This window comes from Pelobates fuscus, chromosome 4, assembly GCF_036172605.1.
Source record: "Pelobates fuscus isolate aPelFus1 chromosome 4, aPelFus1.pri, whole genome shotgun sequence".
NCBI lineage: Eukaryota > Metazoa > Chordata > Amphibia > Anura > Pelobatidae > Pelobates > Pelobates fuscus.
In genome coordinates, this window is record NC_086320.1 from 68,056,755 (window position 1) to 68,076,173 (window position 19,419).

At 39.5% G+C, this 19,419-nt stretch overlaps 1 protein-coding gene across 1 annotated transcript in view; it reads left to right on the forward strand.

Annotated features, from left to right (window-relative positions):
- CNGB3 (cyclic nucleotide gated channel subunit beta 3) overlaps positions 1-19,419 on the forward strand; it is a 201,378-nt gene that overhangs the window by 66,501 nt on the left and 115,458 nt on the right. The window contains exon 4 of the mRNA XM_063450337.1: positions 9,789-9,899. Coding sequence (XP_063306407.1) covers positions 9,789-9,899 — 111 coding nt within the window. The remainder of the gene's footprint in view (positions 1-9,788; positions 9,900-19,419) is intronic.

The window sequence follows — 19,419 nt, forward strand, 5'->3', positions numbered from 1 at the left end:
GGCAGTGCAATTAGCCTACGCAATGCAAAATACCTAATTTCATTTCACAAAATGATAATGGTTTTATGTAATCATACAGTGTGATTTAGCAATAGGTATGATATTACTAAAGTCTAAAGTACACCAGAAACAGTCTCACTTCAGTCATAATGTATTATGCTTTCTGGAGCACAGAAAAACTGTGTTAAGTATTATTTTTGTAAATTGCATGTAAAAACTCAGATCATTTTTTTTTCTTTGACTTTATTTTTTGAGCAAGCATAACAATCCTACTGAATTAAATACATATTAATTAAGCAAGGCCATGTCTTATTTGAAATAAACAGCAAATAGTAGAAAATTTTGTAAATTGTAAAATTTAGACAAAAATAGATGTTATGGAAAAATTCTCCATCTAGAGTCAAATTGCCAAATATAAATAAAGTAACCAAGCAATGACTATAGTCTACAATCTATACCAGGTGTAGGCAACCTTTTAGTTGTACTGTGCAAAAAGAAAATCTTGAAATCTCTTAGCGTGCCGGTCCTATTTTTTAAAATTGGGGTGTTTATGTGCCATATTGTGCTTGTGTTATTTATGATTGCCGCATTTGCTTTGTAGCGTTGTGTTTGTGCATATGTGCACAGTTATATTCCTGAATAGCTTGTGGTATTGTGTATGATACCTATGAATGTGGGCTGTGTATGAATGTGGGACTGCTTGTGGAATTGTGTGTCTGGATAAGTCACATTGTGTGTTTGGTGGTGTGGGTATCTGTGGGGCTGCTTGTAGTATTGCATGTGAGAGGTTGCTTGTTGGGGTGTGTGTGTGTATATGGATTGTCAGTGGTGTTGTGTATGTGGGGAATGTGAATGTGTGTGTGTGGGGGGGCTGTTTATATAATGTGTATGAACGGAAGGCTTATTCAGCAGCTTTGTGTATATCTAGCAATATGGGTCTCTACCCTGGGGTCCAATAAGGGCCAGACTTAGTGGGTAAAGGTCAAAGGCAGGAACTAAAATATCTGCCGAGGGCTGCTCTATTCCAGTGCAGATTTCAGTTTGCAAGTGCTGGGAGGAAGTGATCTGAGATGCATCAATTATTGTCCCTCACCACCTGCAATCTCAGGTTGCACTAGCAGATAGCTAAAGTCCACTCGGACTCCTGATAGGCCACAGCCTGCTTGTCTCTGGCAGCCTTGAGTGCCATGCAAAGGCACCTCAAATGCCATACATGGCACACTTGGTGTCTGGCTGCTGTCCCGTGATCTATACTATAGTCATTGCTTGGTTATTTTACTTATTTGTTTTTGTTTTTTTTTGTTTTTTTTGTTTTTTTTCAGTTCTCTAGAGTTTATGGTTGAGCAAATAAATCCCTTAGAGTTTAGTAAATAAACATTGAAATGAAACGAGTGTTAAAAAATTTTTAGAAGCCTTTCTAAATTCTGAAACTTTTGAAATTGTTTTAATGTCAGCTCCTGTATTTTGCAAACACTTTTCTGAATTCATCAAAATACAGCATTTTGTTAATAAACCTGTAAAATATCTCAGAAGAGAGAGATGGGATAGAGAGAGGATAAGAGATGATGAGATGAGAGAGAGAGATGATAAGAGACGATGAGCTGAGCAATCTGAGTATATAGGAACAGCTAAGATATTGGGCAGAACCTTCAGACTCCCAGGCCTCTTGCCGAGGAGTCGAGAATGGGCACTATATACCAACCAGGAGGGGTGAGAAAATATATATTTATATAAATTCATGTTTCTTTCCTTAAATTAACCTTGTTAACAGAAAATGTCTTTCATTGCTAAGTAATGGGAAAAATATGGGATTCCCTCACAGCGTGTCACTCCCCATCTAAATATAGACAATGGGTACTTAATAGGGTTACATTTTAGAGACAATTTTCTATAGATACTAACATTGTTTTTGTGCAAATCTAGAAAAAAATATTTCTAGTTATTTATATATTACTGCATTTACAGGTCTGGACACATCAGATTCAACATTTAATCTTTTAAATATCGGCTAGAGTTGCATGATTAAAATGTTTCAAATATTCCTGCTGATTCAAATTTGTTTTTCCTCATCATCGTAAACATAATAACATTGTATAAATGGGGTGAAACAGTAACGGACAGGATATGCAAAATTAGGGATGCCAGCGTGAAATCAAAAATGACTTCCAGAAAATACGCACCATGACCCTTCTACATATTTATTTAGGTAATTTGTAATAATGTGATGGATAAGGGATCCCCGGGGACTTTATTAATTGAGGCTGATTGTGAATATGTGTATATCACAAAATGTTTAGTGATGTGTTCAGTCACTTAACCATGTAATCATATTTGCCTCGCCTCTGGAAATGGAGTCATGCTGTCCATTAAATCAGACATTTATATTTGGTAACTTAATTAGATATATATAAAAATGCTATTTTATTGTTTCAGATACTTGCTTATCATTTGATATTTCTGCAGGGTTACAAATTTAAATGGATCCAATAATCTATATATTCCTGATAACAGACGTGATATCAGTCAATTTGCTGGGAAACATTGTTACATAGCTGAAAAGAGATTTGCGTCCATCAAGTTCAGCCTTCCTCACATATGTTTTTGCTGTTGATCCAAAAGAAGGCAAAAAACCTAGTCTGAAGCGCTTCCAATTTTGCAACAAACTAGGAAAAAATTCCTTCTTGACCCCAAAATAGCAGTCAGATGTCTCCTTGGATCAAGCAGCTATTACCCCACTAATTAGAAATTATATCCCTGTATGTTATGTTTTTGCAAGTATTTATCCAATTGCAGTTTAAACATCTGTATAGACTCTGACAAAACCACCTCTTCAGGCAGAGAATTCCATATCCTTATTGCTCTTACTGTAAAATAAAACTTTTCTTTGCCTTAGATGAAATCTCCTTTCTTCCAGCCTAAATATGTGACCTTGTGTTTATGAATAGATTTCCAGATAAAGGTTTGTACTGGACCCGAATATATTTATATAATGTTATCATATACCCTCTCAGGCGCCTTTTTTCCAAACTAAACCGATTTACATTTTTTAACCTTTCTTCGTAACTAAAATGCTCCATTCCTTTTATCAATTTTGTAGCTCGTTTCTGCACTTTTTCTAGTGCCATGATATCTTTCTTAAGAACAGGTGCCCAAAATTGCACAGTATATTCAAGGTGTGGTCTTACCAGTGATTGATAAAGAGGCAAAATTATATTTTCATCCCGAAAATTTATGCCCCTATTTATACATGACAAAATCTTCATGGCCTTAGCAACTGCAGATTGACATTGCATATTGCTGCCTAATTTGTTGTCTAAAACAATTCCTAAATTTGTCTCGTGTGTGGTTATGCCTAGTTCACTACCATTTAGGGTGTAAATTGCTTGTGCATTCTTAACCCCAAAGTGCATAACTTTGCATTTCTCTACGTTAAATTTAATCTGCCATTTTAGTGCCCAGTCCCCCAATCTATCCAAATCCCTCTGCAGAAAAGCAATATCCTGCTCACATTTTATTACTTTACAAAGTTTCGTGTCATCTGCAAACACTAATACATGACTTTCAATGCCTATTTCTAGATCATTTATAATTATGTTAAATAGAAGCGGTCTCAAAACAGAACCCTGAGGGACACCACTTACCACTTCTGTCCAGCCTGAAAATTTACCATTAATGACAACTCGTTGTACTCTATCCTTAAGCCAATGTTTTGCCCAAGAACAAGAATATTCATGTAGACCAATTTCTTTTAGTTTGAAGACTAACCTATTGTGAGGAACTGTATCAAACACCTTGGCAAAATCCAAATAGATCACATCCACTGCAACACCCTGATCTATACTTCTACTTACTTCTTCGTAGAATGCAATTAGGTTAGTTTGACATGACCTATGTTTCATAAAACCATGCTGATTATTGGTAATAACAAAGTTCTTCCCAATGAATTCCTGAATATAATCCTTTAATAGCCCTTCAAATATTTTCCCAGTCTCAGAAGTTCAGCTCACAGGTCTATAATTTCCAGGCAAGGATTTTGAACCCTTTTTAAATATTGGAACAACATCTGCCTTCCTCCAATCCTCCGGTACAATACCTGAAACAAAAGAATCTTGAAAAATTAAATACAGAGGTTCACTTATTTCCCCACTTAGCTCCTTAAGTACTCGTGGGTGAATACCATCAGGCCCCGGAGCTTTATTTACATAAATTTCCTTTAATAGCTGTAGCACCTTGTCTCGAGTTATCCAATCACAAGGTATCTGCAAGTTTCTTGCAGCAATCATTTGCATATATCTTGCCATAGGATCCTCATTAATATATACTGAAGAAAAATAGTTATTTAAAATTTCTGCTTTTTCCTGGTCTTCATTAGCTAACAAACACATCTCTGTTTCCAGTGTACCTACACTTTCATCAGACCCCAGATTCAGTTATTTTCATAAAAATTATTGTTGGGCATCATGGGATCTAACATTCTATCTACCATCTACAGTGGAGGTCTACCAGCTGATTAACCCAGACCTACTGCTTATTTAATTATTTACAGGGTTATTTACTAAAATGAGAATTAAAGTGAATTTCAAATTTAAGGCCAGAGTAGTCGAACTGAAACTGCAAACTTTTCCACTTTGGCTATTTTTTATCTTACATTTGAAATTCAATTTGAATTCTCACTTGAGTGAAAAACTCTGATAGTTAACTCCTACAGGATTATTAATTACTGAATTTACTGAAAATTAGCCAGAATTAATCAGGGGAAATCACACTTTATTTTAAAATAGCTGTATTGGAAATAAATTGTCCGATTGCTCTGTCTTGATTATTATGGTCTGAAAATTGCATTCCCATTGTTCCATTGTGATTTCCAGTCTAGTGAAAAACTAAAACCATGTTTCTTTTTAACACATAAACATGATATATATTAATTTTGTTGGGTTTGATCTACCATATATACTCGAGTATAAGTCGAGTTTTTCAGCACATTATTTGTGCTTAAAAAGCCCCACTCGACTTACACTCGAGTCAAGGTCTGTATTATGGCAACTTACATTGCCATAATACAGACCAGGACCGCCGGGCTCATTACAAGCCCGGCGGTCCTGTTGGGGGCTGGCATGGGCTGTGAAGGGGGGGAGCCGTCAGCAAGCTGTTACATACCTTTGTAGCAGCTCTGGTCAGCTCTCTTCACCTCTGTGCAGCTCCCCTGTCAGCTCCCAGTGTAAATCTTGCAACACCCGCGGCCGTCAGAGCGGTGCCATGGGTTACCGTGGCAACGCTCCGCGGGGCACGCAGACCGCGAGATTTATACTGGGAGCTGACAGGGGAGCTGCACAGAGGTGAAGAGAGCTGACCGGAGCTGCTACAAGGGTATGTAACAGCTTGCTGACGGCTCCCCCCCTGCACAGCCCATGCCAATGGAACACCAGGGATTAAGATAGCCCCCCTCCCTGACCAGGTAACAAGCAGGGAGGGGGGACAAAATTAAATATTAAATAATAAAATAATAAAATAAAAAAAAATAAAAAATAAAAATGTAAATGATAAAAATGCCCTCCCCCCACCCAGTTCACAGACACTACACAAACACACACACACACTCTGCATTCACACAAACACACACACTCTGCATTATATACACACAGAGTGTGTGTTTATATAATGCAGAGTGTGTGTTTGTATGAGTGTGTGTATATAATACACACACTCTGCATTATATACACACACTCATACAAACACACACTCTGCATTATATACACAGACACTCATACAAAAACACCCTCTGCATTTTATACACACACACACATACAAACACACACTCTGCATTATATACACACACATACTCTGCATTATATACAGGATTATGTTCCAGGATATTACCTAGGTAAAATCTGACAAAATTATAAAAATCACAGAATTTCATAGCCCCAAGTTTTACCCTCGACTTATGCACAAGGCATAGCATATTTCACAACTGTTGGTCACAAAACTGCACTCAACTTATACACGAGATCGACTTATACACGAGTATATACGGTATGATTAAAATAAAACAGGAAAATATTACAGTGGCCAAAGTGTTATTCACGAAAATTTGACAGTTATTCAATGTGAATTCAAAGTGAATTTTGTTTCAATTTCAAATTTATACCTCAAGAGTACCTGAGATTTCCTTGGTTTTAACCCTGCAAGTACTTTTACTTCATGCCCTTATCCATGTATAGTGTGTGTGTGTGTGTGTGTGTGTGTAAAGGGGGTGTAATGTATCTATAGGGGATTTATCAAATTAATAAATATTTATAAACAGTATTCATTCCCCATTTCCTATTGTTACCTGGCAGGGAGAGGGGCATGCTGATATCTCCAGTGGTCCAGTGTACCGGGAATCTGGTCTGCACCTCCACCGGGTGCAAACCTTGAGTAACTGTCTCACAAGCTCAGTGTCAGAGCTTTCCTGTGGTAATCCACGGCAACGCTCTGATTGGCTGTAATTCTGATTGACTGGAGCTCGGAAGACAGCTACTTATGGTCTGCAGCCAAAAGGAGTGCATGCCAGACTGCCTCCCCTACATTACAGAGGGGCAGACTAAGTATGTCACATAATACGGCGAGATGTTTTGATTTGGAGCTCTGGATTTTCTTTATTTACCTTGACCTCTTTGGAATAAAATGTATTACTGAGCTCCACAGGAACAAAAAACCCTCACAGCACATGTGGTGTGTACCAGTTTAGCACAGAACTCCCCAACAATAAAACTCACAGTAATGTGCAGTGTATGAATGTCACAGAGCTCCACAACAATACAACATCCAGTAATGTGCCTATTAATGTGTTACAGAGCTCCCCAACTATAAAACCGAGTAATGGGCATTTTGTATGACAGAGCTCCACTGTAATAAATCTCATAATAATATGATGTAATGTGTGTGTTGTCTGGGTGTGTGATAGGCGTAATGGCTGTGTGAAACGTATGCCATGTATTGGTTGTGTAAGACCTTCGTAATGGGTTTATTGGCTGTATGTGATGGGCATTTAATTTAGATAAAAATATGCATGTAGGCCCAAGTGTGAATGTATATATGAATATATTTTTCACCCAGAGTACCAAAGTCAGATGCACATAGTTATACATATACACTTTCAAATACAGATACATATATACTGTCAAATACATCCACATGCACACAGTCTCAGGCACATAGTCACACACAGTTATGGGCAGACAGTCAGACAAACACATGCACAGACTGTTACAGGCAGACAGATATACACACATTTGCAGGCAGTCACACACACAGTTGAAGGCAGTCTCTCACACACACACACACACGGTTACAGACAGTCACACACATATTAACATACAGTCACATACACAGTTACACACTCAGTTACAGGCAGACAAACACACAGGTATAGGCACAAAAACAGTTACAAGCATGCAGTCTCTCTCTCTCTCTCACTCACACACACACACACACACACACACACAGTTACAGTCACACACAGTTGCAGGCAGTCAAACACACTTACAGGCAGTTACACACACACTGGTACAGGCACTCACACAGCACAGTTATATACTGTCACACACACACTTACAGACAGTTACACACAAACGTACAGGCTGTCACACACATACTTACACACACACATACTATTAAAGGCAGACAGTCACACACAGTTACAGGCAGTCACGCACACACACACACACACACACTCACATACAGTTATAGACAGTCACACACACAGTTACAGACAGACAGTCACACACACATGTACACAGTTACAGGCAGTCACACACACATGTACACAGTTACAGGCAGTCACACACACAGCTACAGGAAGTCACACACACAGAGTTATAGGCAGTTACACACACACAGTTACAGGCATTCACACACAGTTAAAGACTGTTACACACACTTACAGGCTGTAACACACGCACTTACAGCTATGCGAACAGTTACAGGCAGACAGTCCCACACATACACATTGTTACAGGCAGACAGTTACACACACATATTGAAATTTAAAGCGGCACTGTCATGGCCGTATCCCTTTTTTTTTATTTAAATCCCCTCCCGACTCAACTACATTTCATTGTGCTCTTAGATCCCCCATTTCATCTTTTTTACCTTTAAATTCCAAACCCCTATCTTAGTGTGGGCAGATAAAGGCCATGTAGGACATGTCATCTGCCCACACTAGATAGCACTGTGAAATTCCCGTCCATGCCCAGTTGAACACTCCAGTTGGGCATTCTCTATTGTCTGAAATTCAGGCGGGAATTTTGGCTATTCGTTCATTCATCAGAAAAACGACTTTTTGCGATAGAGTTTAATTTTATTAACTTGTCAGGCTTCATATATTTTTATTTGTCCTTTTTTGGGGCTGAAAAAAATGGTAAGTATATATATTTTTTAAATTTTCGTGGTATTTATTGGTCCCTCACTATTGTCAGGATAAGGGTTATAGATGGTCTTTTATTTTATGGGTGGAGGAAAGGACTAGGGGCTTAGAGACCCTGGTCACACCCCTCCCTGGGGACTCCTAGTGACTTTTGGGTTGTTATTTTAACAATGGGTGTGGGCTGAGTGAGGGACAATAGGTTTCCACATAGGTTCTCCACCCACCGCTTATAGGTGGGGGCAGGGGGAAAACATTAGGTCCCCCTTTTTGTCATTTAGGGCCCCCACCCACCACTAATGGGTGGGGGTTCGGGGGAGACAATAGCTCCCCCCTTTTGTCACTTAGGGCCCCCACCCTCCGCTAATGGGTCAGGGCAACGGGGGGAGACAATAGGTTCCCACACTCTTTTGTTACTTTGGGCCCCCACCTGCTGCTTATTGGTGGTGACTGGAGGGGAGACAATTGCCCCCTCTTTTGTCACTTAGGGCCCCCACCCACCACTAATTGGTGAGAGTCACTTTAGGCTCCCACCCGCCACTAATGGGGGGGAACAATAGGTTACTCTCCCTTTTGTCACTAAGGATTCCCACACACCGCTAATGGGTAGGGACCGGGGGGTCCACTAGGTTCCCCTAATTAGTTTAATAGCTGCCTGGGCATGGGTGGGGGCTAAGCGGGACACTACGTTAATTATTTGAATGAGTGCCCACTTGATTAGACTCGGGGTGGTCTTTTTCTTTCATTACCACCTTGATCATCCACAGGCTGATTTTTACTTTTAATATTAGTAAAGTTGGCTAACATACCAAAAAAAGACCAGCATTTTAGTAGATAGATCTCTAATACTGTGGGAATGGACAAACTGTGGCATTTGGTTTGAACGAAATCCTGTCTATTCGCCGAAGCTCTAGTCTAAATGCCAGGATGTTTGGGAATAGGGAAACAAGGCATTGCGACAACACGGGGGAAAGGTGAGTATTGTGGGAAAATTTCTTTGACCAGAGGAAATGGAGTGGGCTTAAGCTCCTCCTTTGAGGAAAGAAGGTCAAGTGTAGAAAAAATAAATAAGACAAAGTAGACCCTATTTGATCTTAGGTTTTAAATAAAACTAGAGCAGAAAGGACAAAAAGAAAATAGGAGAAAGGTAAGTTGTGTGTGACAGTGCCGCTTTTCAGAATCAAGCTATAATCAACATTACCTATTTTAATGACAAACTTGGCAAATGCATCTCAGTACTGTTGTGCTTTGTCATGACAGACTGTATTGTATTCTGTATCTTTAATCAGTTCTCACAGGAATAACACTAACTCATACCTATTTTTGAATGGCAAATATAATAATGACCGCTGTACTGTGATGCTCACTCTTTTTCATTGAATAGGAAGACGGTTTCTACAAGGAATTTGGGCGTACTATTCAGACTCCCATTGGTCATTAACTGTATGAAAGGTATTTTCCATGCACAAAGAAAACTCAACTCTTTCAGATCAAGGTAAAGTAATTTGAAATGATTTATGAACATATGTTGTAAAGAGGACAATGTTATCCAAAATAATAAAACATTACTGTTACGGTTGTGGTGGTTTAAAATTGCTGTTTAATTTTATAACAGTCTGTAGCTTAACTTTCAGAATGGCCTCTTATAATTTGTGATCCATCATAATGACAGAACATTTAAAACATAACCAAAGCATCTGATAATATATTAACCCCTTAAGACTGCAGCCAAATGTACAAGTTGTGATCCAAACAAAATGTAAACAAAACCTGGCATTTGCGCTATATGTCTGTCCAACCGTAATTCACCTCTTTCATATTAAATGCACCCACACTTATTATATATCATTTTATTCAGGGGAAACAGGGCTTTCGTTTAACATCAAATATTTAGGTATGGAACATAATTTAATATGAACAAAATATAAAAAAATGGGAGAAAATAAGAATTTTTTAATTTTTTTTAGTTCTACATGACATTTTAACTGTGAATGTGAAAATACTGTTTGCTTTTACTGCAGTAACATACACATATTTGTATTCAGCGATGTCTCACATGTAAAACAGTACCCCCTATGTACAGGTTTTATGGTGTTTTGGGAAGTTACAGGGTCAAATATAGCGTGTTAAATATTTCAGTGTTTTTACATTGAAATTCGCCAGATTGGTTATGTTGCCTTTGAGACCATATGGTAGCCCAGGAATAAGAATTACCCCCATGATGGCATACCATTTGCAAAAGTAGACAACCCAAGGTATTGCAAATGGAATATGTCCAGTCTTTTTTAGTAGCCACTTGGTCACAAACACTGGCCAAAGTTAGTGTTAATATTTGAAAATGCAAAAAACAAATTTGAACGTAAATTTTGGCCAGTGTTTGTGACTAAGTGGCTACTAAAAAAACTGAACATACCATATTTGCAATACCATGGGTTGTCTACTATTGCAAATGGTATGCCATTATGGGGGTCATTTTCATTCCTGGGCTACCGTACGGTCTCAAAGGCAACCTGGCGAATTTTAATGTGAAAAAACTGAAACGCAAGCCTTATATTTGACTCTGTAATGTTCTTGTGTGTATCTATATGCGGTCAGTGTGTATCTGCGTGTGTGTGTCAGGTAGTGTATTTGTGCGTATCTATATGTAGTCAGGGGGGCCCAAGTAAATGCTTGCCCAGGGTCCAATCCAAATTAAAGACGGCCCTGCATACCGCGATCGCCGGCGTGGGATCGCCAGCGACCGGGTAAGTACAAAAGATCGCAGGGCGTTCTATACCGCCCTACCGCGTTTAGAGCCACCAAAATAAGGACGGCATAGAATGCCCTGTGGTCTTAAGGGGTTAATGACAAGGTTCTAAAAGGGATTAGGGTCTTCCTTAGCATTTAGAACAGCTTCAGTTCTTCTTGGAATGATGTATAAATCCCCCTGTTTACATTTTGGCAGTAGAGAGATGTTATCCCTAGTAGTCCAATGGAGTGCACCAGGCCTGGACTGGCCATCGGCCACACCGAGCAAATGCCCAGTGGCCCGCGGTGGCCATGAGCCGAGGCCTGCAGGGGAGATCACAGGATCTCCCCTGCCGGTCTATGCAGTGCCTGCACTATCAAAGATCTCCCTCACCGGTCCACATGTAGTTTATTGTGGGAGAGAGGGAGGGAGACAGGATAGGAACCCAGAGGAGCTCTACCTTAAAGCTCCGCTTCCTCTCACGAGATTTGGAGCATTGCCATGGAAACGCTCCGGGTATCATGAAAGTGAACTCTAGCCCCACAGGCTAGAGTTCACTCACCACTAGCACCACCAGGGATGGTAGCAGCATGATCCCCCTCCCAGGCTCAAGGTAGGAAGGGAAGAGGAATTTAATCACTCACACACACACACTGCACACCTGACACTGACAGCACCCTCACTCACACACACACACTGCACCCCTGACACTCACAGCACCCTCACTCACACATACACACTGCACCCCTGACACTCACATCACCCTCACTCACTCACACACACACTGCACCCCTGACACTCACAGCACCCTCACTCACACACACACACACTGCACCCCTGAACTCACAGCACCCTCACTCACACACACTGCACCCCTGACACTCACTGCACTCTCACATACACACATTGCACCCCTGACACTCACAGCACCCTCACACACAGCTCCCTTACACACATAGCACCCTCACACAAACACAGCACCCATCCCTCACACACAGCACACACACACTGCACCCCTCACACACAGCACCCTAAAACACACACACACATCACTCTCACACACACACAGCACCTTCACACTCACTGCACAATAGTCTTTCCTGGCATTTTTGTCTCCTGGTATCCCATCTATGGAGACACCAGAGACAAATTTCAAGCAAACACAGTGCAAGCATGTTATTAAATTTGCTTGCGCTGTGCAGAACAAATACAGGGCCTTTTTCTTCAGCAGAGCTCTGCACAAGGTCTGCCCTGGAAGAGCATTGAACCAACATGCTCACTTTGTTATAAGGCGTACTTGTCATTGGTGATGACAAAACACACCCTATCTGGCCCCTCCCCCTTTTTAGTGTCCCGCTAATTAAAAAATGCCGGATTTTCTTTCTAGTCTGGCCCTGGAGTGCACTCTTGGAGGTGTTAGCCCTGTTAGTCCAGTGGTTTGTACCTACATAGGGTACAGATCACTCTAAGAGCTCCCATTCGTTTCTCTATTCTCATTCAATGGCTGAGAGTACCAGCCATGACACTTTGAGTCATTGAGAAGAGCAGCTGGACTGCAAAAGGGGCTCTTAAGTGATCTGCACCCAATATAGGTGCAGACAACAATGCTCCCTTGCAAGGTGGAGTGACAGCAGTCTGTGGCTTTAAGCAAGCATATGCCCTGGACCCCTTCCATGTCTATTGAATACACATGGATTTGTTCACTAAACAGTTAAATGTACTGAGATGGAACACAAACTGCAACATTAATCCAAGTTAAAATAGCCACAGCTGCAACTTTAACTGAATTCACTAAAATAGCTGTGTAGTAAATGAACTCTGCAGCTGTTTAGAAACACATACTGAGGAATTGACAAGTTTAGCAAAATTGGAAAATCATCTGGATTCTAGAAATTTTCAAATTCAGCTATTTTGGAACATGCATCAGGATGCAATTCCTTTGTCAATTCATGAATATATTTGATTGTGCAAATGCAGGAATGTGTTTACAGAGTAGTGGAAAATTGTAAATGTGAGTGTATTTGTGTATAGCTTCACATTGTGTGTCTAAATGAAGGAGCGTATTTATGTGAAATGTCAATGTTTGTGAATACAGGTTTGTCTAGGGGATGTCTATATATTTGTCTATGTATTTTTAAATACATGTGTGTGTGTGTGAGTGTGTGTGTAGTTGTCCTTTTATCTCTAACTTGTGTGTTGATCTAACCCAACACTTATATCTCTATGCAAATAGGATAGGGGATAATCTGCTAAATATAGATACAATAAAGAAACATAGCGTTTAACTGTGTGTGGACTGATACTGATATATAATCACAATTGGTCACTCACAAATTTGTAGAATTAAAACAGCCTTGAGTGGTATCTTTTCTTTCAGTATCCAGTGTATTGTCCCTCCTCATATGTTCATCATAGAGTGGATGTATGTATCTCAAAAGAGAAAGATATATGCAAAAATGTAGTACACTTCCAGAGTAAGGTAAAAAAGTATTTAATGACTTACATTTAAATATAAAACAAACAGCTTGTCACCATACACGTCCTACGCTTTTCGTCCTAGATGTGGACTTCCTCAGGGACTTGGTGCAGTAAAGTGCAGTAAAAAATAATAGCAGCATTATAAACAATCCCCCCACAGTCCTTTTATACATCCCCTTTTGATGTTAAACGTCCATCAGCTGGCGTTCAATTTTTTTTTATAAAGATGAGTATGATATTACCAAATCAGCACTCCTTGTAAAAATGCTCTAGATATTGATAAGCGATAAGGCGCTACAAGATCCCAAGCTAGCTCCCCTCATGAAACCACACCGACCTAACACACAGTGTCCAAACAGAGGGAGTTCTTGATATATATATATATATATATAGAAAAAATATATGGATTGGGCACTCACCCTTAAGTGACTGGAACAATTCTTGCCTTTGGTGCTACCGGCGTCCAAGATATATATACAAACGAAAAAATCAGAGCACTCAAAAAGGACTTCTTATTCAGTGTTTACTGTGATAAAGGTTACATCAAATCATATCAAATCGACGTTTCGACCCCTTAGGGTCTTTTTCAAGATCCAAGATTTTCAAGATCCGATCTTGAAAAAGACCCTAAGGGGTCGAAACGTCGATTTGATATGATTTGATGTAACCTTTATCACAGTAAACACTGAATAAGAAGTCCTTTTTGAGTGCTCTGATTTTTTCGTTTGTATATATATATATATATATATATATATATATATGTGTGTGTGTGTGTATGGATGTGTACCTATAAGTTTCATATGTCTTGTTATCTTTTGGCGAATACTCGCAAAAATAAAGAATATATAAAAAATAAATGCTCTAGATGATCGTTCCTAGATTATTTGGTTGGGAGATGGGTTATATGTACAACTCTAAAAATCCCAGACAAAGAGATTAGTGACCAGACCGTTTTTCAAAAACACACTTTTTTGAACTTTGACCCCCAAAATCTGTTACGCATCTACAACCGCCAAAAACACCTGTGCTAAATAGTTTCTAAATTTTGTCCTGAGTTTAAAAATAACCAATGTGAACATGTTCTTAGCTTTTTTTTTTTCAAGTTATAGGGCTATAAGTACAAGTAGTACATTGCTGTTTCAAAATATATATTTTTAAAATGTATCAATAGTGGCATTGTAACACTGTTATCTGTCATAAATCTCTAAATCACTCCTCACATGTACATTGTTTTTTTTAAAGTAGACAACCCAGGGTATTTAATATGGGTTATGTCCAGTCTTTTTTAGAAGCCACTTAGTCACAAACAATGTCCAAAGTTAACATTTATATTTGTTTGTGTGTTAAAAATGCAAAAAACAATTATAAACGCTAATGTTGGCCAGTGACCGCTAGTGGCTATTAAAAAAGGACTAAACATACCCCATTTGCAATACCTTGGGTTGTCTTCTTTTGCAAATGGTATGCCATCATGGGGGTAATTCTCGTTCCTGGGCTACCATACGCTCTCAATGGCAACATAAACAACCTGGCAAATTTCAATGTGAAAAAAACGGAAAATCAAGCCTTATATTTGACTCTTTAACTTTCAAAAACACTACAAAATCTGTACATGGGGGGTACTGTTATACTCGGGAGACTTTGCTAAACACAAATATTAGTGTTTCAAAACAGTAAAACGTATCACCACAATGATATCATTAGTGAAAGGACCATTGGTGTGTGAAAAAATTCAAAAAATTTCACTTTCACTTACAATAACATCGCTGTGATATGTTTTACTGTTTTGAAACACTAATATTTGTGTTCAGCAAAGTCTCCCTGTTATGGACGTAAATTAGAATTAGTAAAATGCCTATTTGCTCATATATACTCATATTCAATATTTACTCAAAATAGCTACTAGAGAGAAACCCCTCCCATCGACTAACTACCTCGTGTAACAAGATGGGGCTGGAATCCGGAGTCAAATCCCGTGATGACAGTGATATCATGCCTTGTAGGATGTGCATTAGATAAAACACTTAACACCTAACCAATTATTGATGTATTCTCTGTTAGCTATAATTTTGCATATTATGTATTCTTGCTTTATAAGGGTAATGCCGTCCCCCTGAATAAACATTCCTGAAGGTTTTTCATCTACCAGAAACTTGTCTCCAGTGTGAATTTACTTTAGGAGCGTGCACGCATTAAATATCAATAATTTGGCAAGGGGCAGATATTCAAATCCTCAAACACTTGGTTTGGTCCACAATACTCCCGAGTAAAACTGTACCCCCCCCCCCATGTACAGGTTTTAGGGTATCTTAGAAAGTTACAGGGTTAAATATAGTGCTAGCAAATTAAATTCTCTGGACCTTAGAATTTAAATATATATATACATATTAATATATTTGAAGTCGACGTATATATTTATGAAATTATGTACCGTATTTATTGGCGTATAACACGCACTTTTTCTCCCTGAAAATAGGGGGCAAATGATGTGTGCGTGTTATACGCCGATATACATATTTTTTGCTCCATAAGACGCACTTTTTTCCCCTCAAAAGTGAGGGGAAATGTCTGTGCGTCTTATGGAGCGAATGTGAAGGTTTACTTACCTGTCTTGAAGCGAGGGCCGGTGTTCAACGCGCACCGCGGTACTTGAACTTCAATTTCAGGTTCCGGTTTCCGGCGGGACTGAAAGGAAGTGCGCACTCAGTGTGCACACTTCCTTTCAGTCCCGCCGAAACCTGAAATTTAAGTTCCTGTACCGCGGTGCGCACTGTGAAGCCGGCCCACGCTTCAAGACAGGTAAGTAATTATGGGACAAGGGGAGGGAAAGTGCACTATGGGACAAGGGGAGGGGGAGAAACTATGGTAGGGGGGGAGAACACTATGGGAGGGGGTGGAAAATACTATGGGAGGGGGGGAGAATACTATGGAAAGGGGGGGACACTATGGGATGAGGGTGGGGGAACACTATGGGAGGGGGGGAGAATACTATGAGAGGGGGGGAAATTTCCTTCTTAAAATGAGGTGCGTGTTATACGCCGGGGCGTGTTATACGCCGATAAATACGGGTATATAGTTATGTATATGGACATATGTATATTTCGTATAATTTGTATTTATTTATATATACATAGATATATATATATATTCATTCTAAGTGTATTTGGATATAAATGTATATATATATATATATATTAATATCAAAATACAGTTAGAATAAAATTATATATATATAAATGTTTTTAGTTTGTTTTTATTTTTACTTTTTTATTTATTTTTAATTAGTTATTATTGCGTTTTTATAATAATATATATATATATATACAATATATATAGTTATATATAATATATATTTACACTAAGTGCATTTTTATATTAATATATGTATATATTAATAAAAAACAACACTTAGTATGACGTTATATATATATAAGATATATATATATATATGTATATACATATTTTATTTATTAACATTATATTTTTATTTTACAGATGCAGGGAGACTCCTGCAGGCAGCACTATGAACGCCTATTGTGGTCATGTGACTGCTGTTTCAGAGCGATCACGTGGCCCACGGGAGCCTAATTTGCAGAGGGGGGACTGTCTGGGCTGTCAGACAGTTTCCCCAGAACGAGAGGAACGCTGTATTCCTAATTACTTACCCGATTGCCGCCGTTCCCCCGTCAGCGATCGGGTAAGTAATTAGGAATACCGCGGACGTATGTAGTACATCTGCAGTCCTTAAGGGGTTAAAGGTAATTGAAAAAGGAACACAGTGATGACCACATATATGTCCCAAGAATATATTTTTTTTATTTGTTTGCTGTACATTTTCTAATCCTCCACCTAAGCAGTGTTCAGCCACAACTAAGTGTGTGATGTTATTTTATCAGGGCTGAGAAATATTAATGGCTTTTTTATTTTATTTATAATTTTAGTCTCAGTAGTTGAATGGTCTGAACATGGTCAATATCAAAGTCTCAGCGAGGAACTTTAGTTCAGCACAGGAGCAGAAGCCAGAAAAACCTCAGTTGTTCTATTGCCAAAGGATACATCATTAACTTATGATTCCAAGCAATAAAGCAGTATTGAATCATCTCATTATCTTCAACTTAGAATGAAAACACTCTGCTAGGGTATCAAAAAAAGCTTAGTCTATAATAGTTATATATATATTTCTGTTTTTCTTTCTATAACTAAAATATGCTGTTCTACCTACTCTGATAAACATAAATTAAATGGGGGTTTTGGGTCAACAATTTAATTCTATTCAATTCTATAAGTTTTTCTTTTCCATTTTCCTGTTGCTGATAGCTAACATTTTTAGAACTCAGTGGAAAAGCCTGACCTTTTTTCACACCATCTATTCAAACATATATATTTGTATTATTTATAAATTTTCCAGGGAATAAAATACGAATAAAATATCTCGATCAAGTAACATTCATTAAGTGAAACAATCCTCTGAAAATCTTTCAATGCAATCTGTGTTGAAGTACATCATTTTTGTTGCTAATTCTATATCTATCAAGTATAGAGGGAATTTGCTCATGGGGTTCAACTTTACGGAGAAGCTTTTAAACAAAATGTTTAGATTGATCTTAAACACATTATATCGAAAGTACAAGTTTAGGAACATAAATTGAATTCCGCAGTAACATATTTGTTATCGCCTAACCCATAATCATTCAATTAGTCAAATCAATGGTAGTAGTTATTGCTCAAAAGGAGAAAGGCAGTTGGGTATTGGCAAGTTGAAACCCCCAAAAAATTAATATGAGTTATTTACTAAAGTGAGAATTCAAATTAAATTCTAAGTGAATTTTACATTTAAGGTCAGAAACTTTCTATGTTGGTCTTAAATTTGAGATTCACTTTGAATTTACTTTTTATTTTTTTAAATTTGTTATTTTGGTTTTAAGATAGAATAAGTACGTGGGGGGCGGGGCCGGGCCGCCATGCTAACCGGTCGCATGCAGGAGAGGCTCCGGAGCAATCGGGCCTCTTAAGCTACAAATGGCAAATTAATCTGCTGACCGACAAGCCTACAAAGTACCCACGGCTGTGGGAGAGGTAGCGGACCCCGAGATCGGGAGCTTTGGACCCCATAGTGGAAGAACGAAGCTTCGAGGGCTGCGGCCTAATCGGGAGGGGAGCGAGGTGGACGGCCGCTGCCAGGCCTCCCTTCCCAACTGCCACACGCCGATTGCCAGAGCAGCTTGCCGGTCCCGTTTCCCCCCCCTATGGACCGGGGGGGTGATCCCGGTCCTCACCCTCCATTGCCCCGACCACCAGGGCGCAGCAGCAGGGCCACCCTGCTCCGACACCAGGACACAGCAGGCAAGATGGCGGCGGCCATATGTGGTGGCGCCAAAATCGGATCCACCCCAGGACACTCACCAAGGCAGGCAACAAGGCTCAGAAGTAGCCCAGAAGTAGCTTCCCCTTCACAGAACCTACCTGCGGGACGACCAGGCAAGAAGCGACACTCTAAGGAGGGACTCCTGCCTGAAGTACCTACACAACAGGGCTGCAGCGTCTGATGACAGCCCACCCACAAGGGAGCAACAGCACAGATGAACTCTCCATATCGCAGCTGAAATTCATAAGCAACGCAACTTACAGCCAGAAGAGGACACTTGCTGCAGGTTCCCAAGATACCTGAGATGGCTACCATCACCACGCGGTAACACCCGAACCCGTGCTGAACTGTAACCCTTTCTTTGGTCCCTCTCTCACCAATCTCCCCAGGGACTGTACTAGGCACGGCTGAGCGGCTGCACATGGACGGAACCTGCCAGGCGCA